The following is a 26,377-nucleotide window of genomic DNA, read 5'->3' on the forward strand; positions in this document are numbered from 1 at the left end:
GCATATATTTCAGACAAATATGTTGTTTGTATGTTAAATATATTTATATATAAATTATATGAATATAAATGTATACATGTAAATATTTTCAAATTATATACTGTATGTATGTGTATTTTATATATACATAATAAATATACTCAGCACACACATATATTATGTAAACAAAAACTTTTATTTTGGATTAATCGTTTGACAGCATTAATTTATATATATATATATTATATATATATATCTCACAATATATCACATAAATGCTACAAAACAAGAGTTCCTAAGTAATTAATTTTAAAATTAATTAATTAATTAAAATTAATTCTCAATAAATACAAACAATTATTAATTGTCCTTCTGTGTTTGTTTTTTTAGTTTTGCAAAAGAAAACTTTATGCCGAAAATGACCATCTAAATTAGTCTAGATTTCTTATTTTGTGTGGTGGAGCTGAAAATCACTATACACAACTGTTCTGAGCACATCCTTTAAAATCTGCTTATTGCATTATTTAATGTTGCAAAACACAGAGATAAGTTCAGAAGTGCAATGTGCACAGCGATGCCATGAAATGATAAAAGATGTGTATTAATTACCACTGATTTCACCATCGTTCACATGCTTGTGACTCAAAAATATTATGGCTTTTTGATGCAAAACCATCTTAGGGTGCTCTCTCAAGAAAACAGCAACCACACTTAAACACGCCTCCTCCTGAGATGTTTATCAGGTTCTTTGTGCTTTATATGTTTTGGTGTGAAATGTGGGGCAATGCAAAGACACTGGCCCCCAAACAGAAGAGAAGTTCAGAGAAACCACTGAGGTCTGAATTACAGACAAGACTCATAACAGCAGAGATCCTGAAGACCTGCACTCAGAGGTGAGTCAACACATATTAATTTTAAACTTTCCAGGGTTACAGATGCCCACACATAATGATAGATAGATAGATAAACAGAAAGATAGACTGTAATTGAGACTGTAATAAAAAGATGCTTTCAATTCGGCATTAATATCTGTGAATTACACTAAAAATAAAATGCTTTATTTTTTGCAGACAATATAAAATCGTCATACTGTAGTATCTTCACTGCAAATAAATACATTTTGATAGTGGATATTAATGTAATATATTTCTATAATCATGCCTACAATATTTTAATGAATCATAGAAACCTACTTATTGAAAATACTATTGTGTTTTTTTTTTTAATGTATTTTATATATATATTACACTAAGTGAAAATAGCATTATTCTTCAGTGATATGCTATTTACACAGTGCAAATAGCTTTAGATTCTATTTATTCTATGTTAAAATACCAGGACCCTGATAATTAGGCTACTTATTTCAAATATTGAATAAAGGGGTATGATTAATTGTGGTGAAAAACATTATTAGAGGAAAACATTACTTATTGCAAATAGTGGCAATTATCTGCACCTCTGCATTGTAATACATTATAAAATAGTATGCAATAACTTATTGAATGTAATTTTTTAAGTTTATTTCAAATTATTAAATGGATGCCACCTTATTGGGACAAAAGCTCTCCCTACACCTACCCTAACCCTACCCGATACTTTATGTTCAACTTTTTGATTATTTCCTTCATTTTTATTAATAAAATAAATGCTTTTCTGATGTGATTTGAAATTTAAAAAGGGAGAAAAAAAAGTTCGCCAAAAGGCAGACTCGAACCCCGGTCAATCGTGTCAAAAGAACAGTAGCATACGCTTTACCATCTGCGCCATTGAGTCTGAAAATTGATGACCGTCTTTTGCAAATTTGACAATCCTAATCATACGTTTGTGGGTGGAGTTAGTATAAATAGCCTCTTCCAACAACATGGCTATTTGCACTTAAATAGACACTCCGATTTTTATTTTATTTTTTTTATATTCCCAACAATTAAACAGTTGCCCACAGTGACAGAAAAAAACAGGGGGTGCTGTTCCCGCGCCCCTGCCGTAGTATTTATATAATTTTTTCTTTGCTGAAAAAGCTTTTATTTCATATAAATTATATTTCATATACATTATGAGATATCAATGCAGAATGTTTAAAACAATATATTATCATTAATAAAAATAAATAAACAAACATTGTCCCAAGGAACCAAACTGCAAAAAAAACCAACATATTTTTACCTAGTTTTTACCTAACATCTAAATTAACTGGTTTTATTCATGTCAAAAATCTAATTTAACATTACTGAACGAATCTAAATTGATTTATACCACAAAACAAAACTCATTTTACGGGTTAAATCGGGTAGAAATACCTCCTTAACAATTGTAGGTCACCACTCTTTATAGTGCTCAAAGGGTTAATAATAATAACTTTACCTATAGAGCAAAAATATCAAGAAAATAGAAAAAAATATGACATTTAAAAATAGATAAACTGATCAATTATCACACAAAAAAACAAACTAACAAACAAAAAACTCTGTATTCCGATATGAATGTGCTTGTTTTAAAATATCAAAATGCAATTTTTCTGTCTCGTTTTTTTCCGCACTGTTGCAAATTATAAAATGTATCGTGTTTTAGTTCATATTAAATATGTTTATCTGCATACACAATTTATTAAAACAATGCCAAAGCATTGCCACTATCGATTATCAAATCAACAACTACAAAAGCAAACTCACCACAAAGAGTTAAAAGTTATATTAACACGATAAAGTTAACAATTAGGATTTTTTTAAGCATTGTTTATTAGAACACATTTTTTATGTATCATGTCTAGAATATTTTTAATTTAATAAAAGTTTGATAGCTTACGGTTGCTGAAGCAGGCTCGCCAGTTGCTTAAACATGTGATGCAGTCCTGAGTTTCAGCGTCACCATAATCATTATCCTCTTCCTTCTCATAACCAGAGAGCCGCACAGAAGCCTGTTTCTCCACAAGAACATTATAAAAAGAGATCTCTCTTCAGTCTGCTCTTCTAGCTTCACTTCTGCTCAAATAAATACCCCGTTCCTCATGAAAAAGTTTTAAAGCGCGTTGGCACGCGATGCTGACTGAAAGCGCGAATGGGATGTCAGGTTGACGCCAACGACTGTCTGGCTGTGGCACGCGATGAGTATTAGAATGAGTACAATTTCATCCTAGACGTTATTTAAAGATTTTTAACAGAGATAGTTCGTGCTCATTCACCACAAAACACACCTGAAACTAAAGGTGACATTTCTTCAGAGACGCATCTGGCAGCACCTTGGCGCGAGTTACTATAGTTACTGTGTTTGTTATTGTGACACGCGAGGCTTTCCGATTTTATGTTTTTTTTTTTTTTTCTAGCAGGATTGCGCATTTTAGGTAAAGTCTTTACTATGAAATGCCACTATTAGATGTTTAATTTAAATTAAATCCGATTTAATTAGTGTACTTGACAGGTTAATTAATCATGAACCCAAAAATAATGTGAAAATAGCACCTGAAGCTGAGCGTCACAAATAGGCATCACTGCGTGCCACAACATATGCAAAAAATAAAATAAAATATTTTTAAAAATCCATGTTCAAAACATCTGAATAAGATCAAATAAATACAGGCCTACGTAGCTATGCCTGAAACTATTTTAGACCTAATTATAGCCTAAGTAGCTATATAACTAGGCCTATCCACCTTTTTCCTACGCCCCATGATGCTTTGCGCGAATTATGGGTGGAACTTCCGTTACGACGTAAACAATGGTTTGCTGCAGTCATAGTGCCGCTACTCACTCATTCATTCATTGCAAGATGTGGAATCACACGCTGACAGAACTTATAAAGGACAACATCAGCATACCCATCCCTTCCTTAATAGAGGAATGGGAGGACAATTTAAAAAGTGGCCAAGCGTAACCTACAGTAGCATTTTTAGCTACTTTGTTGATTCAGTTGCTTGTGATGGTAAGGCAATGAGCAATTTGAAAAGCTCAGAGGCTTACCAATACCTTCACAGTAGTAAAGTAGGTCGTGTGCTATTCAAGGATGTAGGCAATGATTTCGTGTACTTAAAAGCTGATGTAGAGCCGAGTCAAAGCCTGAATGTGTCACACCATAAAGCTTGGGTTTTAGTGTCAACGTCAGGTGTCATAGTCAGGTGTCATACAGACGGCAGGGTGCTCATGTATCGCAGGTCCAGGGCGCTCATGTAGTCACGCAGCTGCAGTAATGTGGAAGGTCAGTAAATAAATGTAAAAAAAATAAATAAATAGATGAAGATGATGAGGACCCACTTGAAATAAACTGTGTTTAACGACTATGTACTAACATTTAAATTAATAATTTGAAATAATGTACTTATATTTACCTGCATGTAATTACATCTAAAATTACACTGCTAACCATGCCCCTTAAACCTACCCATACCATGGAACTGGTGCCAGCCTTACCCAAATCACACCTTTGTCTACACAGTGTATAAAAACAACATGTATTAATAACATGCATCTTGTTAATGACATTAAACTATAAACACATGCAGTTTAAGTGATGTTAAGTGTTTATCTATTTGCTTGAGATAAGCTCCCCTCTTAGATTTACAAGAGCAGTGCAAATTCGTAGTATTTTATCAAACTCTGGGACCAAATTAATAGGCAAAGTCTGTGAGAGAATCTTGTACACCTTTAGCCGCCTTATTGCCCGTTCAATGTGAATGCGGGCATGAGCAATGCGTCGCGTGTGGGTGACTTCCTCATTAGTCAGCTGACACTGTTTGCGTGTAAATGCTGGCATAACTAAGTTCACCTTGCGTTCCTCCAATAAGTCCCTGATAGTGAATCCACGGTCCGCCATCACCTCATCTCCGGGTCTCAGGCAGTCCAGAAACCCTGAGTTCTGTGCAATGTACCTGTCGCTACATTTGCCACCATAAGCCTCTGAAATAAACATGACTAATCCAGATGGAGAAGTTGCTACCAGATACTTCAGAGTATTACTGGCATAATAGTGACTGTACGATTCACTTCTCGAATCTAGATTTTTAGCCTTCTGTAGAACAGTTTCTGTGCAGTCAATTATACAAGTAGTGTTTGGGAAATGATCGTTAAAAGCCTGTGGCAGAGTGGCCTTAATGGTTTCACGGGGCAGCCATGGAATAAGATCCTTGGTATGCTTGTACAAAGCATCTATCCAAAATTTCACTGTTTTGCTGACTTGACCATGTGACTTGCCAAAGCGTTTTGCCAAGTCAGCAATGACAAAGTTCTGTCTAAGTTTCATCAGTGTCATCATGATTTGGTCTGCAACAGGCATTGCAGATGAAGTAGGGGCAAAACCTTGCAGGCAGGATACCAGAGTGTGGAACTCAAGAAGTGGAATTCCTGTGTACAACAAGCAGTCTGCATCGTTTGTCAATGTATAACTTGCAGCTGGCTGTAACTCAGGGGGTGGTGCGAGTGTTGAGCCACATGGGATAGTAGGTCCTTTCGAATACGTGTGGTCATCCAACCACGGATCGGACCACTGCGTTTGGGCATCACAGAGGGAAGTAGGACTTTGTTCCACATCCATGGTATCAAGCTCACCTACAGGTAACAGAACAATTGCACATTGAAAATTCAATAAGAGTTGTTGCTGTGGTTAAAAAATAAGAAAAATCCAGAAATGTATTTTATGAAAAAATATTTATAACCTTAAAATAAATTTCTAGCTTTGTCTTTGTAATATATTACACATAAATGACTAATAGTTACGCAAATGATCACAGGAATCAGTCATTCATGTGTAATGTATTTTACCATAAGATATATTTGAGTAATGTATTGTGTGTGGTGTTAGGCTGGCACACTATATTAAATTTGCAAATACAGATAAAACAGAATAAAAATGCATAATACATGTAATTTACATGAATACCTGTATTTGATAAAACTAATTTGGTAGTCACTTTACAATACAGTATGAAATTTGTGATAAGCTAGCTAGCCAGCAAGTATAAACAACCCTTTTCTACTAACTTAATCATGTTTTCCAGTAAAATGCGGAAATTTGTGTAACGCTTGGTGAGTAAACTTACCTGTTGAGAATGAACTAATGTTATCATCCCTCCTGAGGAGTCGGCGTCTCTTTTCTGGAGGCTTCTCATAACCCAGGAAAAGAGTAGGGTATGGGTTGTCCTCCGTTGGTTTTTTTTCCACAAAGTGAAAAGAGCATACGTACAGCGTTTTGGGGGGCTTCTTTAAGTTCAGGTTTTTGAGCCAGTTTCGCTTAGCTTCCTCTTCTACAGGAAGGCGATGAAAACTGTACCTTCTCTCGCAAGTGCACTCCGCTCTAACTTTAAGTTTGTGAATATAACACTGTTCTTTAAGCCACAAATTAAGCTTCGTCTGGTTATAAGTGCATCCACGAACAGCACAGGTTGTTCCAGAGCGTTGTAATGCCATTTTACATATTCCCGCCTGAAAAACAAACCGCTCATAAACAAAACATTTCACCGTCGGCGCAACTCAGTTAACGCTGCTACTACTTCCGGCGGAAGTTATACCCATAATCGTTTTTACAGCAGCGCCCCCAGGAAAAAGGTGGATAACTAGGCCTATATAATAGGCCTTTATCACAGTCCGCGTGTCGTCACATCCGGCTCCAATTAGTAGCGTAAAGGAATTTCCGCCCGCTTTATTGTTAATGGACAGATGGCAGTTTTGTGAAGAAAATTAAACTAATTTAGTTTAGTTGAACATTGATGCAATAAACGTCAATGTTAAAACTGCATATTTATACCGATTCCATACCATGTATCATGTCTATGGAGCGAATTTTGTGCCAATAATCATCAAACAAATCCAGTGTTTTGCAAATAAACACAATCTGCTTTGCAAAGAAAAACTCGACTTTCAAACAAACGCAAACTGATTTGCAAATACAAAACTATCTGAGAGAAAATGCAGATGTATGGACAAATATGTATTGTGTGTTACAACTGTGAGACTCATTTGCCTTTTATGACGAAATGTGACTTGATTTTCTCACATGTGTACAAACAGATTTTCTCACAAATGCGGCGGATGCAGGCGGATTTTCTCACATGTGTACAAACAGATTTTCTCACAAATGCAATCCAAAAACAGCAGATGGCGCTGTTGGTCAATTTATGCTAGTCTCGAGACCGAAACACCTGTTTACCTTTTCAGGGAATACAGCAGACCAACATGAGTAGGGAACAGGTGAGTTTCTGTCTTACTATATCTATAATTAACCATTTAGCCTAGATGTTTTCACAAAGCATCCCCATTACAATGTTAGTGAGTGAAATTCACAATAAGTGCTGTAAAGTTGTTAACATGATTGATTAGTTCAAAAATCAGTAGTGACATGGCTAAACATTTAAGTAGGCAGTCTTTCTCTATAAAAATTATCTGATCCATTCTCTGTACCTCTCATCCTCTTTTGGATCGCAGGATATACTGTAGAATATATAGGCTACATATGTTGATACAATTGTTCAACATTAAAAAAAATGCAGGGGTATAGCAATAAATTGTCACAATATATTGTAATACTAAAATGCAGATGTATTTTGGATAGCGACAACTGTGTACCAAAAATGAATTTTATTTTTACGTTAGGTCAAGTAAGATTTATTGTCATTCTGCTATATATGTTGAGACATAGCCTACATTGAAGAGAAATGTTGTAGGCTACCTCTGCAGTAAAAGTTTAAACAAGTATAAAACTACACATAGACAACCTACTGAAAGGAGTAGGCTAAACTAATTACAAATAGGCTACTATAATCAAACTAGTTTAAGTTCAGATGAGCTTTATTGTGATTCAGCTATATAAATGTACCGAAATATTATCTAAACATCGATATCCCTTTCGAAAATTAACCATGGTTTTACTAAATAAATACCATGGTGTTTGCACAAAAGCTGCCATTACAGAAATGGTAACCTGCAAAAAAACAAAAAACAAAAACATGGTTACCACACTTTTACTATAGTAAAACCAACTTTAATTTTCATAAGGGATATCATAGTTTATTATCATATTTATGTTTATATATAGCATACAATAGTTTATATGCACGCCTTGTACAACATTTAAAACTAAAAGTGGCCTGTAAAGAGATATTTCATATTTCAACCAAAGCACATTGTTCTGTTATTAAGACTATACACCAATAAAAGTAGAACCTTTGCAGTTTAAAACTATGCAATACTCGTATCTGTATTTTTAGTTATTTTCATGGTCTTCGACCCCAAATATTATTTTCTAATCATTCCATTGTTAAAATCATTCTGAAATACTGGTAAACCACTGTTTATTAAAACACTGAATTTAGTATTATATCAGCATGAACTTGATCCTTCTCCCCAATTCACAGGCCAAGAGTGACACCAGAAGAGAAATATTCATCATTTTGCTTAGCTACAAAATTACATAATTATTTGACACAAATGATTGCATGGTGTTATAACATTTAAAAGGTTTTAGATATTGCACTAAATGTGATTTGTTTTACATTTTTTTTGTAAATAATGAATGACCTCTTGGGTGATATTACTATATCTGATACTAAATTAAATTGTCTAAGCTTTCATTTTTGGTACACAATATTGTCGCTATCCATAATACATTTGCATTTTAAAATGACTATATATAGTGACAATATATTGCTATACCCCTGCATTGTTTTGAATGTTGAACAATTGTATCAACATATGTAGCCTATATATTCTATATCCTGCGATCCAAAAGAGGATAAGAGGTACAGAGAATGGATCAGATAATTTTTATAGAGAAAGACTGCCTACTTAAATGTTTAGCCATGTCACTACTGATTTTTGAACTAATCAATCATGTTAACAACTTTACAGCACTTATTGTGAATTTCACTCACTAACATTGTAATGGGGATGCTTTGTGAAAACATCTAGGCTAAATGGTTAATTATAGATATAGTAAGATAGAAACTCACCTGTTCCCTACTCATGTTGGTCTGCTGTATTCCCTGAAAAGGTAAACAGGTGTTTCGGGTCTCGAGAGACTAGCATAAATTGACCAACAGCGCCATCTGCTGTTTTTGGATTGCATTTGTGAGAAAATCTGTTTGTACACATGTGAGAAAATCCGCCTGCATCCGCCGCATTTGTGAGAAAATCAAGTCACATTTCGTCATAAAAAGGCAAATGAGTCTCACAGTTGTAACACACAATACATATTTGTCCATACATCTGCATTTTCTCTCAGATAGTTTTGTATTTGCAAATCAGTTTGCGTTTGTTTGAAAGTTGAGTTTTTCTTTGCAAAGCAGATTGTGTTTATTTGCAAAACACTGGATTTGTTTGATGATTATTGGCACAAAATTCGCTCCATACATGTCATCCTTTATTTTAATGTGTAACATGAGCCTATCTGAGCGACGCGACTGTCAGCTGCGGTGTTGCCAGTCAGATTAATGAAGAGCACGCAGCTCAAGTTACTGCCAGAGGAATACTCCGACTGATTAATTTTAATATTATTTAGTTTATTTTTGAATTATATTTATTGTGATTAAGCTCCTGCTCTTGTTCACAGTATAATGATATTCAATGGTTGCACGCAATCACGGAGAATAACTCGATTAAGATGATCAAACTTATTTTTAATTATTGTCTATGGGCTGGAAATATTTATTTATTTGAACAACTTAAATTTGATGCAAATATAGAGGATTGCATCATCAGCGCGTGAAAGAATGTGAGCATGTTTAATACAAGTTTGCCCTAAACCTTTAATTTAATCATACAGCCTATAGTAATGTTTTAAGGTTTGGCTAATTCTAAAGCTTATTAATGTGATATGTTGTTTATATAGTTTTCTCGCTGTTGTGTGTTGAAATAAGGTGATCAGAATGTGAAGAATTGCCTGTACACATACAGTATGGCTCAAGGCTCCTGTTTAAGTCACGAACACGCATCTGGATATCGTGACAACATATTCCTTCGTTTCATAATACTCAATTAATTGTTGTAAACTGAGATTGGTATCTTTAGAAGACGTATCTGTGCTGAATTCTACATAAATAATCCACAACAAAGCCGTGCTATGGGCACAGCCATTGATAGAGGCTGCAGTGGAAGTTCTTTTACGCTACTATTTGAATCTTCCGCTTTTCGAACGCGGAAGTGTGATAAAGGCCTATAAATTAGCCTATATTATAAACAGCTAGGGTGCGTCCGAAATCGCATACTTCCCTACTATATAGTATGCGAAAAACAGTATGCGAGGCGAGTAGTATGTCCGAATTCATAGTATTTGAAAAATAGTAGGCGAGAATACCCGGATGACCTACTACTTCCTTCCGAATTCTGTAGTAGGCATACGATGGACACTTTACTATCCCATGAGGCCGCGGGAGAAGCCGCGTCATATTCAAAAATGGCGGAAAGCCGCGACGCTGCTGTCTTTAAGTGTAAAGTACCTCAGGGAAAAACATTGTTGATGTTCATTGTGGTTAACTTGTACTTGTTTAACATCATCCAAGTAAACCACTGACTTGTTGAGGGGAAAATCAGCGGGTGATCGGCGCTCCGCAATCTTTATGTGTGAACTACACAACGATGCATCAAAGACGCTCGCTGACTCGTCGCCGACACCTCGCCAACGCAAAACAAATATCTAGCATGCCAAATATCTGGACCGGTCGGCCGACTCGAAATCACGTGGTGTCAGGTGTCGTGATGAGCTACAGCCAATGAAAGAGCAAGGCAGACCGTTCGCAAAACCCACCCACCCTAGTTACTGTTGCCATGACCGACAAACAATGCAGCTCTCACACTACACACGTGTTCTCACGCAGTGAAAAATACATCGCAGATCAAAGAGGAAACTGACAACACACCGACAGAGAAGACAGAGCAGGTTACTTCTGATATGAAACAAGATCTCAGGACTCTCAGTTGTTAAATTGAGTTATTTTTAAAGAAATTCAAACAATAAATACTGTTCCCCTTCAATTCGGTCACTCTACATTGCTATGGGAAATACCTTTTCCTGGAATACTACTGAAGCCTTATTGAATCACGCCAGTAAAACTGGCCAATGACGTTCAAGCGTGAAATATGCGCGGGATCCCACTCTATATAAGGCAGTGCTTGTACGTCATCCATTCAGAATTTTTTCCTTCAGCAAGAAGCCTATCAAGAAATCTTCTACTCACCGTGATCTACACTCTGCAGCGGACACGCCTTTTCTTCCCCTGCTGTGTTCCGGTGAGCTTCGGACGGATAAAGATGACCTCTCGCGATTGCCTCTCCTGCGTAGAGCCAATCGAACCCTCTGATGGCCACGAATCGTGCATCTTCTGCCTGGGTCGCGCCCACGCAGAGGCGGCGCTTGGGGGGTCGGACTGCCCCCACTGCGGAGATATGAGTCTCCGGACTCTCAGGCTCCGTGTGGCCATCGTCCAAGGCGATGAACTCACCCATCTAGCTCTGCCGCACTCTTCCTCTGCAGCCTCTTTTGAGCCAAGGAGTAAGGTGCCGCGAGTTACTTACGCGGATCTGTCCGGGTCGGGTGATGAGACCGCGCCGGCTCAGTGCCCACACGCTCCTCACCCCCCTGCTGCAGGTCCCCTTCCAGTGCGCTTCATTCCAGAGCTCTTCAAAGAGCTCAGACGCGCCACAGATCTGGCCCTCAGAGCGACGAAGGTGACAGCTCGAGCGATCGGCCGCAATATGGGTAATCTTGTGGTGCTGGATCTTCACCTGTGGCTGACTCTGACCGAGTTGAAAGACTCAGAGAAGACGGCTCTTCTGGACGCTCCCGTGAATCCCTCAGGTCTCTTTGGAGTGGCGGTAGAGACGTTCACGGAGCGCTTCGTTGAAGCGCAGAAGCAGTCGAAGGCCATTAGCCACTTCTTACCGAAGCGCGCCGGCGCGAACCCTCCTACGCGTTCCCGCTCCTCCTCAGCGCAGCGCGCGGGAAGACTGTTCACCCCTCCTACTGCTGTTCGGCGCGAGCATGAGCCGGCGGTGAGACCAAGACAGCTGTGGCTCGAAGGGCCAGAAGCCCCGCCCTGACAGAGACGGCAGGCCACCGGCTCCGGGATCAAAGCCGCGTTCCTGATGCTGTCTCTCGGAGGAGGAAAGCTGCACTCAGCGCCGAAGACGAGCCACTCAGAAAGTCTGCTCGCTCCGCTGTGTGTGTTCACCACGCCCCCCTGCCTGTTGCGGGCGGCAAGAACGATTGTCATGTTTGTGTTTTGACTGTTCCACAGTGCAGTGCAATAAAGTAAAAAAAAATGAAAAAATCACCTCAATATCAGGGCAATTTTCCTCCTCTCACTCCCCTCTCCCACATCACTCACTCTCACACTCGTGTGGTATTAAACTCCCCGCCCTCCAACGGCGAGTTATCCCTCACGGTGTGCAGTGCGCCTCGCCCGCTGTCACAGTTCACAGAAGCGTGGCAAGGACTGCCAGGGGTATCAGAGTGGGTTATGAAATCAATAAAGAACGGCTACACGCTTCAGTTCTTTCGCAGACCGCCCCGTTTCAACGGTGTGTTAATGTCCACTGTGCGGGAGCAGAATGTCTCAGTTCTGCGAGAGGAAATACACAAACTTCTCGCAAAGCGCGGTAGAGGCAGTGCCTCTCACAGACCGCGAGAGCGGCTTCTACAGTCGTTATTTTCTGGTGCCAAGAAAGACGGCGGACTCCGCCCAATCTTGGACCTGAGGTCGCTGAATCGCGCTTTCAAAGCGCTCGTTCAAAATGATTACGCTGAGACAAATCCTCTCACATATCAGACTGGGAGATTGGTTTATCTCAGTGGATTTAAAGGATGCTTATTTTCACATTCAGGTAGCCCCCCGACACAGGCGCTTCCTGAGATTTGCATTCGAAGGGATAGCGTACCAATTCACGGTCCTGCCCTTCGGCTTATGTCTGGCCCCTCGTACATTTACGAAATGCATGGATGCTGCTCTCTCTCCTCTGAAGCAGAGCGAAATGCGCATCCTGAACTATCTCGACGACTGGCTAGTGTTAGCCCAATCAGAGAGCGCGCTGCTCAGCGACAAACTCAGACTCCTCGCTCATGTTCAGAGTTTAGGACTGACTGTAAATATGCAAAAGAGCATGCTGATACCGAGCCAGAACATCTCCTTTTTAGCAGCGGAGCTGGACTCAATCAATATGCGAGCGCGTCTGTCGGAGGAGCCCTCACAAAAACTGATCAGTTCTCTCGCAGTCTTCAAATTAGGGCGTTCTCCCCCGCTGAAATGTTTTCAGAGGACCCTCGGCCAGATGGCTGCTGCCTCGACAGTGTGCAATCTAGGGCTCCTACATATGCGTCTGCTTCAGCTCTGGTTAAAGAGCCGGGTGCCACAGAACGCATGGCGCACAGGAACCTTGTGCATCAAAGTGACGCGCAACTGTTTGCATACACTGAACCCTTGGCGCGATATGACTCTGTATCGCCGGGGTGTTCGTATTGGTCGAGTGATCAGGAGAAAGAATGTCACGACAGATGCATCGAGCACGGGCTGGGGAGCCGTATGCGATGGCAGACCAGCCTTCGGGACGTGGTCGGAAACGGAGAAGTCATGGCACATAAACTGTCTGGAGCTCCGTGCTGTTCACCTAGCGCTCGAGTGCTTTCTTCCAGACATTCTTCAACGTCACGTTCTCATCAGGACGGACAGCATGACAGTGGTGGCGTTTATAAATCACCAAGGCGGTGTGAACTCCCCACCACTGCTGCAACTGGCGAGAGACCTCCTTCGTACTCATTCATACTATATAGAATGTACTTTTTTAACGGTCGAGTAGTACGTTTTAATTCAAATGTAATACCTACACAAGTAGTATGTGATTTCGGACGCAGCCCTAGCCTGTTAATAGTAAAGTTATTCGTGACACTGCTTGCAGCATTAAACTATAAACTGCGTCACAAACAACACCAGAACTTTCTTAAGAGAAAGATCACTCACTAAATAAAAATAAAAAAAACTCACAAGACTGAATGAAACACAAGGATTAAAAAAAATTTTAATTAAAAAAATTAAACTAATGCATCATTTTATGAGAAAGATACTCATCCCGACCATAAGACATTAAGTTAAGCCTATTATTAGGCTATTTGCAGTGAAATCAACAAGCTAACAAAAACTGGCAACTAGTCAAACAATGCAAACACCAGTGAATCCCAAAACAATTTTTAGTGTAAGCTTTGTATTAAAACAGTGCATAAATACAATTGACATAAATGCTGGTTAATTTAAAAAATGCTAACGGAAAAGATGCACTGACATGTAAAAAATGTGTTTAGGAATAGTTGTTAAACCAAAAATCCACAATAATTGACTAAATCTTTGGTTATTTTTCAGCATTATTTATTTAACATAAAAATTTAAGTTGCAACCCTTAGGAAGCGATTAATAGGATTTTTTTTTTTTCTGCTTCAATCACTAGACAAGGAAACCGCTCAGATTCCTGCTTTAATAGCACACATGTCAAATTATGAATGACATGACTCAACTAAGCCAAACAGGTTGATTAAAAAATTACGAAAAATGTGTAACTGTGAGTAATGTAATGTGTAATTGTTTGCACTTTGGTGTTTTAGCATCTAAACATTCTCAGTTTAGAGATTAGTGTTCACATGAAACCAGACTCTCAATAGCGCCCTCAGTGGCGGAAAACTGCAACAACATTATCCATTGATTTTACGGACATTTCTGTTAACTCTAAAACACAATGCAACGAAGTGTAAAATTCAAAATACTGGTAAAACACCTGTAAAAAAAATAAATACGGAAAAATTCCTTCAAATTATTGTGCCATATTTTTGCAGATTTTCTTTTTTAGAGTGTAAGATGAATTAAGATCAACTATTACTTGCTAAAGATGATGAACTATCCATTAAAACAAAGGCAGCATAGAGTAGATTGTGTAGGCTACAACAGGGTTTTTGGGAAGGTTTTGATCATGTTGATCATTTAGAGGCCTTAGAATTTCATGTATCAAATATGATAACCCGATGAACTGTTTTTGCCATGTTTTACAGGTATGGAGCGCTTTTATTCAACTACAGAAGATTTAACATCACTTTTCGGCTCCACTTTTGATTATGATCTCAATTTCACGGATTCTGTCACCGAGGCCAACGCCACTGTTGAGGAGCTGTGTGTAGCCAGCAAAGAGCAGGAGCTGACCATTACTGCTGTCCAGACCACAGTCTTCCTCATCGTCTTCTTATTAGGTGTAATTGGAAACGGGCTGGTCATTGCCACCTTCGCACGATACCGCCGTCTACGTCTACGCTGCATGACTGACGTCTTCCTGTTCTACCTGGCTCTGTCCGACATGCTGCTTCTGCTGACTCTTCCGTTACAGATGGGAGAGACATTGATCGGCAGCTGGGTGTTCGGAAAGGGGCTGTGCAAGCTAAACTGCGGTATGTACGCCATCAACACCTATGCCGGCCTGCTGTTGTTGGCTTGCATTAGTGTCGATCGCTATTTGGTGGTGGTTCGCACCAGGGCCGTGCGGAAGACGAGTTCTGGGACACTGTTTTACAGCACGCAGTCCGCACTTGGTGTCGCAGTAACTTCTGTCTTCCTGAGCCTGCCAGACCTGCTCTTCAGCACCGTGGAGAAGGACATGGGTTCAGAGGCCTTCTTGTGTGATATGAAAGTTTGGGGCGATGAAGTGAGTAAATGGAAGCTGTGGGCCCAGATGGCAAAGATCGCAGGATTCTGCATCCCTTGTGTGGCGATGGTGGTGTGTTACGGTGCGATCGGACGCGTCTTGATCCGTGCCGGTGGCAAATGTTGGCGCAGACAGAGGACTTTGCGTCTGATGGCACTTCTGGTGGTTCTTTTCCACCTGTTCCAGCTTCCTTACACTATAGTGCTTCTGATTAAAATATTCACACCCACTCCGAAACACTGCGAAGAATGGACCAAGTTCCACCTTCAGGAAAACATAACTCGCAATCTGGCCTACGTGAGGTGCTGCCTGAACCCTTTGCTCTACGCACTCGTTGGCGTCCGATTCCGAAACGACATTATCAGGCTGTTGACGGACGCCGGGTGTGTGTGCATGTGTGTGTCCCATATAACACCACAGCATGACAACGGAAGCTCCGTCACACCATCTTCTCCGGCTCCAACCATACTTTCACCCTTCCCATCTACTTACCTGTCTGCCAAGAAAACACCTGCCCTGGGCACACCTGCTGCAGACACAGCTGAAACATTCATTTTTCCAACACCTATATCTGGTAAAATGACTTCAGTTATAAGCTGGTGTCGTCAATAAATGCACATTAGATGACCTGAAATAAATAATTTCTAATTTTAAAGGTAATATATATCAAAGCCCATTTACTGTATGCCAAAAGGGGAAAAAAATCATGCTTTGGTAAAACAATTATGAGATTAAAAATGTCATAATTATAAAATAAAAGTCAAAATGTTAATATAAAAGATTATGAAAGATTACAAATTAAATTAAATTACAAAAAAGTTTAGACTTTTTAAGTTTTATATTTTGGACTTCCAATGGATAAGAGACAAAACTGCATGTACACAAAAGCCTTATATACAGCTTTAAATACAATCAGCAGCATAAAGAATAGTCTATGATTTCTAGGAATATTCATTTCTCAACAATTTTAGTACACTGTTAGACTAAGAATATTTTATATATAGGCATATATATATATCAGAGGTCGCGTTAACCGAAAATTCTCCGTCATTGACGGAATTTTTTTTAGCAGTGACGGAAAAATCTGAAGGCCGTCCGTCACTTTGGCAGATTGCACACACCGAGGGTGATCTATTGTAATTTATAACTGTAATTCCCAGCCCTGTCCAGTTGGTGGCGAGTGCGCTCCAGTGAGGCAGCAGAGCGCGATCGTCTCCAGAACAAAAATAAAGGTCTTTTGCTGTGTCTTTGATTACTCACAGGCGAGTATAGTAAAGCGAATCGCTTGATCTGAGGTGTCTACAGCGATCTATCACGCCACATTAAAGCCAAAACGGTATTTATTGCTTGAATTTCCTAATAAAATGGACAGAATTTGAAACCTGAGACTGCATTTCATATCAAAAGTAACAACGCACAAAGTTTAGCCGATTGTCTAACGTTACTGTGCATTCATCAAATGAAAACAGCATCGATTGGGAGTTAAGAAACGATATTGTTTCATAAAAATAAGAATCTATTAAAACAGAGAAATCGGTTTTATTTAATTTTTAATTTTTTTATCCAGCACTAGCATATTTTGTTGTTTTAAGTGTCCTCCGCTGTCACTGCAGTCTCTATTCATCTGTTCTCTTCATAAAGAAATAAATGCATAAGCCAATATGCTCGTCCTTTAGGTTCATAATTAAAAACATTATGAACAAAAATAAAAGCAATTAAATGGGTTATTATAATTAAAATACGAAAATTAAAATGACGGGTAATAATAGATTATGACGGATTTTTTACGACCCTGTCCGTCAAAATGACGGATAATATTAAAGTCTAACGCAACCTCTGATATATATATATATATATATATATATATTAGACATATGCTGTAAATAAATTATGCACACATTTATTATGCACTTATTTTTTACTCTTAAAATTATTTTGTTCTAGATGTATGTGTTATTCTCTGCTACCTGTATTACTGCTACTGACAAAACTGCAAAATAAAGATTCTTTTTCTGTATAAATGATACAATTTTATAATTTGAAAACGATGGGTAGAATTGAATGGAAATCTATGGAAATAAATTTCCTTCAGCATTTTATTCTTGTTAGTTGCCTATTTTTGAAGTAAGTAAAACACTGAAGCAGGTCTTTATTTGCATGTTGGCGCCACCTTGTGGTCAAATCTGATTTCAGCGGTATAAAAATGGGCAGATAAACCTCGGTGTCATCGATAAACACACATTAGATTATCTGAAATGAATAATTTCTCATTTTATAGGTAATAAGTATAGAAGCCGATGTACTGTATGCTACAAGAAAAAGCTGCTTTAAATCACTTTTTTTCCACATCAATCTGTACTCCATACACCATAATGGTAAAGCATAAAACAGGTTTTTAACATCTTTGCAAATTTATTAAAAATAAAACATGTAATGATTGCATTACATAGGTATTCATACCCTTTTCTGGGACAGTTGAAATTTAGCTCAGGAGCATTCATATTGCTTGTAGATGTTACTACACCTCGAGTGAAGTTAACCTGTGGCAAATTCCCTTGAATGGGTATCATTTGGAAAGGCACACACATTACATTTACATTTACATTTATGCATTTAGCAGACGCTTTTATCCAAAGCGACTTACATTGCATTCAAGTTACAGTTTTTACATTTTATCAGCTCACATTAAAAGGTAAAACACCTTAATGGAAGAAGTTTGAAACAACCAGGACTCTTCCTAGGGCTGGCCTCCTGGCCAAACTGAGCAAATAATGGAGAAGGGCTTTGGTTAGAGTGGTGATCAAGAAGCTGATGGTCCCTCTAGTTGAGCTCCGTGATGATATGTGGAGATAGGAGAAACCTACAGAAGGACAAAAATCACTGCAACACTCCATCGTTCTGGGCTTTATGGCTGTGTAGACTCAATCCTCTCTTCAGTTAAGACGCGTGAAAACACACTTAACATTTGCAAAAAAGCACCTAAATGACCCTCAGACTCTGAGAAACAAGATTCTCTGGTCTGATGAACCTCAATTCTAAGCATCATGTCACCTGGGCAATCCAGGCCCTGCTCATCACCTGCAGAGTATCATCCCAAAAGTAAGGTGTGCTGGTAGCAGCCTCATGCTGTGGAGCTGTTCAGCAGCAGGGACTGAGGGACTCATCAGAGTAGAAGAAAAGCTCAATGCACCAAAATATTGAGATAGCCTTAATGGAAACCTAGTCCAGAGCATTCAGAACCTCAGACTGAGCAGAAGGTTCACCTTTCAACAGGACAATGACCCTAAGCACACAGCAAGTGTGGCTTACAGACAACTCTGTGAATGTCCTTGAGTGGCCCAGCCACAGCCTGGGATTGACCCCAATCAAATATTTCTGGAGAAACCTGAAAATGTGCATCTACCACCAACCAACCTGACAGAGCTTGAGAGGTGAAGAGGTGAGGGGAAGAATTGCAGATAATTGCCAAATGCTGATGAGCAAAGCTTGTTGCATCAAACAAAAAAGACTTGAGACTGTAAAGGTGCTTCAGCGAAATATTCAGTTAAGGGTATGAATACTTATGCAGTGTACTTTTTTCAGGGTTTTTTTATTTATTTATTTTTTTAAATTTACGAAATTGTGACAATTCTATTTTTGCTTTGTCAGTAGAATAAAGAATAGTCTATGATTTCTAGAAATATTCATTTCTAAACAATTTTAGTACACTGTTAAGAATATTTATATATATATAGGCCTATATATTAGGCATATGCTGTAAATAAATCATGCACACATTTATTATGCATTACAATTAAAATTATTTTGTTCTAGATGTACGTTATTCTCTGCTATTTTCATTTTTCAATTTCTGTACCCTCATTTTAACTGTATTACTGCTACTGACAAAACTGCAAAATAAAGATTATTTTTCTGTATAAATGAAACAATTTTATAATTTGAAAACGATGGGTAGAATTGAATGGAAATAAATTTCTTTCAGCACTTAATTCTTGTTAGTTGCCTATTTTGAAGTATGTAAAACACTGAAGCAGGTCTTTATTTGCATGTTGGCGCCACCTTGTGGTCAAATCTGATTTCAGAGTTTAAAAAAAAATGGACAAATAAACCTTGGGATTAACTCATTTAAATGATAATAATAGACTGGAAATAATATATAAGTAGTTTGTACTGTACTTAAGAAACACTTTCAAGCACTACAATGTTTATTAAGGCTGAAAAGATATCAGTGAATTTTGCTGCAGCTATTTTCAATTGAAAATAACTCTGCCATCTGAGCGGACTGCAAGAGAGGGGCGTAACTGGAAGGAGGCGTAACTTGAAGAAAGGGGCGTAACTTGAAATTGTCCAAATCACACAGAACCACGCGATATGTCAAAACGAGATGTTGTCGGGCTGCGTCCAAAACCGCATACTTTCTTCAATAAGTACTGTACTTACTTAACGAGTGCTAAAAGAGTACATACTCTACAGCCTGAATGCATTAAAGGGGTGGTTTACTGCTTTTTTTCTTTGCTTGATTGCATTTATGGGGTGCAATATAACATGTCTTCGTGTTTCGTTTGTTAAAAAACGCCTTATTTTTCATATATTTCACCTTTATTGTAAGCCGCTTTCTCCTCTGTCATTTGAAGGACCGGTTGACTTCCTGATTCTATGAAACCACTCCCTCAGAAACAGGCGATGGGCTCAGATTGGTTAGTTGGGCCGGTGTGTTGTGATTGGCTAAACTGCGTACTGCACATTGTCCGGAAACTTCACGCCCATTACCTTCACGGGCGACAGTTGCATGTGCTCCGGTCAAATGTAAATAATGGTGTCAATATTGCCGTATCAGTTTGAGCCAGAATCAGACCCAGAAAGCGGTAATGAAGAGAGTCAAGCAGAACTTCAGCAAGCACGGCTCTTACAAACATTTCTGAATGAAGTTTGCTGTTGTGATAACATATCATTTTTTGAAGTTCGTACACGTTTGTCTTATACACACAAAATAGCATTGAACTAACTGGCTACTAAAACCAAACAGCGTTGGCTTGTGTTTACGTTCTTGATCAAATCGAAAAATTACGTCATAAAGTATACATGGAAAATACATTTACAAAATTAGTACATAATTACAAATTCAGGTCCAAAATGTTTGTACGCGTTTGTCATAGACACACGAAATAGCATTTAACTCACTGGCTACTAAAGCCAGTGTTGGCATTTGTTTACGTCCTTGATAAAACTAAAACATTACGCCTGAAATTATACATGCAAATACATTTAAAATGATGAAATCTTACTTACAGGTTGTGGCCCAACAACTGCTGCCTCTGGTTTTAAAGTTGGAACCGCTCCATGTTTTAGTAATAGTTTCTGTGTGAATCCGGCATTGAACTCGTGTAGATTCTGGAAGCTGTCTTCCGTAAAATGCGCAGCACAGAGAGCTAAATTAGGATTGTAATTGTCAGGAACATAATCAAACATAAATTTTAACCATTGTTGACGAACTACAGCATCCGTAGGAAGCCCGAACACAGAAGACCTGACAGCTGGGTGAAAATAACACCTTTTCGACGGCATGGCTACAGCTCTCCACTATAACTCTTCCTCTTCGACAAAGCCGCAGAACATGGCCTTGCCCCCTCTTTTGCATGTTCCGGAGGGAGGGGTTGATGCAAATTTATGGGTTTTTTACGTATGCAACCCGGGAAGTATCTCGTTGTAGTCCCATATGAGTCGTTTTTGTAGGCATTAAACTTCCTGATTTTTAAAAGACGTTATCTCCGCTTACCTTGAACTTTCAGCGCAGCAGCTTTGCAGATACTGTTCATGCACCAACAGCAACATTACACACTATTTAAAATGAAAAAAGTGAAATCGCAGTAAACCACCCCTTTAAGTATGAATGTGATTCGGATATCATCCGCTATGTTGACGTTATCATGTGACCTAAGACGTTATAACAAGCGCAACAAAAGATATGAGTGACAGGTTTAATTCATCTTTCTCTAAGTATCTTGATACTGATGACATTTGATCATTTTGTGGTCTTGTTGAAGAAACAGCTGCCCTTTTATTTTGGGATTGTAGTAAATACATTTTGTGTTGATTTAAGTTCTTATATTTGTAACTCCACTAATGTGATCCACAGTTTTATCCTTAAAGCATTTTTTAATTTTATTTTTATTACAAAAACCCAAAATTGTTATCTCTTGAATATTTTAATTATTTTATCATCCACAAGCAAAAATGGCTTAAATCTCCTGTTTTCTTCTTTTTCTTGTTGAATTTAACTTTATTTTTTCATCACTCAGGCTTCTAAAAAAAAGCATCATGATGAATTATTCAAAGATATTTTGTCACTGTGCTTTTTTTTCTGTGTATATTATCTCATACTATGATGACATCATTTGCCCACCCCAACACTTTCGCGCAATAATAATGATAAGTGCTAACCAACAATTATTCTTTTTTTTTTTTACTTAAAATGACAAACAAGTAAAACAAGCAAAATGTAATTTATGTCGTGACATGGCTATACATGAATATACACTAGTTGAACAAATGCAGTCGATGTGAATAGTCAAGCAATTAATACATTAATTAATAAAATATATTTTATTTAATGACAACAATAAGAAACATGAATAAATAAGTATAAGAATGAATAAAAGGAAGCATCACAATAAATACATACAATATACAAGTCAACAACAGATGAAACAAAGCTTCATTCAAACTTATTGTTCTAACAATCATGTATTTACAGATGGTGAACCCCACATCCTACTGCCATCTCAACACAGATGTGTCAATTCTGCAGCTGCGCTGTGCTTCACCATCTTGCTCTTCTCAATGAGGACATTGTTGAGCCAGAGGATGAGGAAGACCATGATGATGCCCCCTGAACCACACAACCTTGAGGCAAGAGCAGGAGAACATGTGCAGGACAATCTGGCTGCCACTGTGTCTGCTCCAAACATTCATGTGCCTGCTCTCCATGAGCATGTAAAACATTTAAACAGAGTTAAACATTTACAATTCATGTTGTCAGCTTTCCATTTCTTGCCAAATTTCATTTCATGTTTACAATTACATGCATTTTTTTTTTGTTATAGCTTTATTACTTTTGTAGTTGGCTAAACCACTGAACTGGTGAGCAGAAGGTTGCTGGTTCATCACCACTGATGTGTCCTTCAGCAAGGCTCTTTTCTCCAAGGTTCTTTCTCTAGATGCTCTCGCTAGCTCTGAGCTCACTGATGATGAAGAGACCACAGCAGCATCCGGTCCAGATGAGGCAGTAAGGTCAGGTGGAGTGATGGAGCATCTCATTCATGACACTGGACCATTTCCAGGATGCTGCTGTGGACTCTCCATCCTCAGACATTTCAGATCATACAAAAACGCCCAAACATAATACAAAAGGAGTCATTTTAACAGCACAATGTCATCTGATCTCTGTATTGGAAGTAACAAAATTATCTTACTTTATCCTTTTGTTTCAGGTTTTCCCTTTTTTCCACAAATGTCACTGTCACCTTGCCTTGCAGGTCCTGCTCCACCACAGAAGATCTGCAGCAAAGGCACAGGAATCAAGAATAAGAAAAGTGCTGTAATAGTTTTTTAAAATTACAATAATTAAAATAAACTACAACTTAAGATTTAAAAGATGTTTAATTCATTTCAGTAGTGCACTCACTGAGAGGCTTTGATGTCAGCATTCCTCCATCAGTCACTCTTCACCGGATAAACACACGTGTGTCTCACAGTGGTGGAAAGAGTACTGAAAATTTTTACTCAAGTACAAGTACTGTTACACTGCTGAAATAATACTCAATTACAAGTAAAAGTACTGGTGCCAAAACAGTACTTAAGTAAAAGTACAAAGTACTCGTCTCAAAAACTACTCAGAGTACTAGTTACTTTTTAGCCTTTGATATTTAATGAAAAAAAAAAAATTCATTCATATCAAAGATCTATGTGGATAATAGCTACTTTGAACAAAATCCACTTTTATCTTATTGACTGAAGTGGAATATTGGATATTGAATACTCCACCTCTTGCTTAGAGCAGATTCACGGTTGGATAGGAGTGGCTAAGAATATCTGTTTGTTACGTCTGACATCACGCTTGACCAATACTGGGTCCTAACGCTCTGCCAGACACCCCTAAAAACACCAAACTGTGCTAATATACACACACGATGTCATGTAATACTGAAAAATTATAACCCTAACCTTTATTTCCATACTGAAATCCCAGATGGCCAGACAGTGATTCATCTAAAATATTAGTGTCTGGGACACTGTGAGCACGGAGACTGTAGTGTGCACAGCTAATTTTTTAATGCTTAGCTTAAATATGTAATATTAATTAAATAGTGCTATTAAATGGTTGTTGAGATAGTATTCTCAAGTGAAATAAGTAGAGGCACTGACCCAGAAACAGCAATCCTTACGTCATGATTTAACAAGAGGATTCTCCCCAAGCCTTCAAACTGATGTCATCAGAGCGAGAACGCCATTCCAGAGCAGAAGCAAATTTTTCAGTTTCTGATTAAAGATTACAATGGCAGACAATTTTTTTCCCAGTGTATTGACTTGCACGGTTTAATTGTTCACCACAAGACTAGTAATGCGCACTAAAAAGTATAGGGTCATTTTGATTTCATGACGACTAATCATTTTCAATACCATTGGCAAAACTACAACTTATAGTTGTCATATAGATATTTTAATATTTAAAAAAAAATAATGTCTCCATCCATTTTTTCAAGGCAATCATTATTTCAAGCTTTGAAACTGGTTTAATCCAAGTCTTCTAAAAAGACACATTCGCTTTATATGATGAACAGATTTTAATATAGGCCTTGATGTACATACATATAAATATTGATCAATTACCATTCCAAAAATGTAAATCTTAAACATTTGCTCATTCTGTGTATTTGTGTCTTTAAAATAGGGTAACTTTGTTGCAAAAGCTTACAACACAAGGACGCTTGATTTCAAATTTGATTTCAAACTGAATTGAATTTACAAAAAAAATGGCAAGTGCAGTCAGTAATAAAATTATAAAACAAATGACCTCAATTCAGTTGAGGTATTCGAAATATGACAACACTAAATTTTTATAAGCAGTGATTTAAGAGCCATATATTTTAGGTCTATTTATTTAGGCTAGATAAATGGAGCATCAGATGGCTTTGACCTGTAATGTCTGTACAATGTAGTGATGCAGTTAAACAGACTAGGATGTTTATATATTCAAATCAGACAAATATCCCATTCCTAAATAAATAATTTCATAAAGAAATTAAAGTTCCATCTTTGATTGTTGGAAGACTTTCTGGTGCATTTCATTTACAGACAATAAAATCTCCAGTAGCATTTCCATCGGTCAGGCGTGGATCTATTCTGAATGGTTGATAACTTTCGACAAAGTTTAATCTAGGAGCAAAGAGAAATAATTTCTACTTTAAAAGCACAGAGAGATCGCGATAGCACACAGTCTGCGCACAATATCACAGTGAGAGGACAAGCAGTTCATTTGCATAAATTAGGCCTATTTGAAAGCTCGCATCCAGTTTTCTGCGACTACATGACTGTTCTCATGTTACAATAACATTTGCGTGGAAATGATTAAAACTATGCGGAATACCTGCAATCCCCCGCGGACATTCAGACTCTGTAACTGACAGGAGGCTGATGCGTGTCAAACTCGCTGTCTGAGAGGATGTGTATCGGTGTATATACGGTAGATACTGTGGAGAATGAGTAATGGAACCGTGTCAGATAGTTAAATACCGGTATCAAAATATAGATATTTATGATAACGCTACCATGTAGTTTGTTTCTCCAAACTTTGAGTCCATAAATCACGCTGTGCTCCCTCACTGTTCAATCAGCTGCTCTTCACCTGCTGCAGCGGCTGCTTATCCCGGGACTCGGTTCAGTTATCAGGGCTTTTATTGGTCCGTTTACAATCGGATATCTTTATTGGCTACTGAAGTTTCGTGAAAGGTTTGAATATCAATTCAAATTGTGGGCGTACTCAGTAACGAACTATGATTTTAAAAGTAATGAAGTAGATTATTTTGCTCAATTTGTACTTAAGTACAAGTAAAAGTACAGCTTTAAAAATATACTCAAAAAAGTACAAGTACCCGAAAAAACTACTTAATTACAGTAACGCGAGTAGTTGTAATTCGTTACCTCCACCACTGGTGTCTCATCTGTCCCTGTAACATCCAGACAAGAGTCAGTGATTTATCTGATCAAGACTGCATTTACATGTTGAGGTAGTTGCTGATGTAACTCCCTTTTTATCCAACACAAATGTTCCTTAAATTATCATTATTACTAATGGCTAAATAAAATGGATAACTTATGTTCAATTACTTTATGTAGATTTGTTTGTTTACATGACATTCATCTAAAGCAGTGTTGACAACAGTGAATTCTACATAATAACACATACATCTCTCACTCAGATGCCTGTTTCATGTCTATTAGATGTGCTCATCTGCAATATTTATCGAAGATAATCCTGTCAGATGTTAAATGGACATTTAGTAATCATCTTTAAGATGTATATGGTTTATGTAAATCCACTTTTGAGACGTATGTGTACTTAATGGAGCTCTCCTGTTAGTTATGCATTATAAAACGTGTTTTACAGCAAAATCACAAATATGTTATATTATGTAGATCACAGACAAGGTTTAGATAAAATCAGGATTAGGCCATAGTTCAATTAGGACAGA

At 38.0% G+C, this 26,377-nt stretch overlaps 1 protein-coding gene and 1 long non-coding RNA gene across 6 annotated transcripts; one reads left to right on the forward strand and one right to left on the reverse strand.

Moving 5' to 3' along the window:
* The first annotated feature begins 376 nt into the window (after window positions 1–376).
* On the forward strand, window positions 377–22,754 carry LOC131532994 (C-C chemokine receptor type 7-like). Of its 3 annotated transcripts, none has more exons than XM_058764951.1 (3): window positions 377–872; window positions 14,983–16,200; window positions 22,381–22,754. In XM_058764951.1, the coding sequence occupies exons 2-3, from the start codon at window positions 14,985–14,987 to the stop codon at window positions 22,752–22,754; spliced, it is 1,590 nt and encodes a 529-aa protein (XP_058620934.1). In that variant the 5' UTR covers window positions 377–872; window positions 14,983–14,984. The 3 variants fall into 3 exon arrangements, with proteins under 3 accessions (XP_058620934.1, XP_058620933.1, XP_058620935.1); XM_058764950.1 differs by lacking the exon at window positions 377–872 and adding an exon at window positions 5,357–5,519; XM_058764952.1 differs by lacking the exons at window positions 377–872; window positions 22,381–22,754 and adding an exon at window positions 5,357–5,519 and having other exon boundaries at window positions 14,983–17,725.
* Window positions 22,477–25,562, reverse strand: LOC131533027 (uncharacterized). Of its 3 annotated transcripts, none has more exons than XR_009269025.1 (5): window positions 25,454–25,562; window positions 25,273–25,375; window positions 23,311–24,164; window positions 22,739–23,183; window positions 22,477–22,607 (listed from the first exon to the last, which is right to left on the reverse strand). It is a non-coding gene; the product is annotated as an uncharacterized LOC131533027 (long non-coding RNA). The 3 variants fall into 3 exon arrangements; XR_009269026.1 differs by having other exon boundaries at window positions 23,311–25,061; XR_009269027.1 differs by having other exon boundaries at window positions 22,493–22,602; window positions 23,099–23,183.
* Between the last annotated feature and the right edge of the window lie 815 nt (window positions 25,563–26,377).

Source organism: Onychostoma macrolepis, chromosome 24 (genome assembly GCF_012432095.1).
Source record: "Onychostoma macrolepis isolate SWU-2019 chromosome 24, ASM1243209v1, whole genome shotgun sequence".
NCBI lineage: Eukaryota > Metazoa > Chordata > Actinopteri > Cypriniformes > Cyprinidae > Onychostoma > Onychostoma macrolepis.

Excerpts from the sequence above, each read along its gene's own strand:
- LOC131532994 (XM_058764950.1), top strand. The coding sequence starts at position 5,498 with ATGGTATCAAGCTCACCTACAG. Across the intron at positions 5,520-14,982 it reads GGTATCAAGCTCACCTACAG|GTATGGAGCGCTTTTATTCA; the intron begins GTAACAGAACAA and ends CATGTTTTACAG. Across the intron at positions 16,201-22,380 it reads TTTTCCAACACCTATATCTG|ATGGTGAACCCCACATCCTA; the intron begins GTAAAATGACTT and ends ATGTATTTACAG.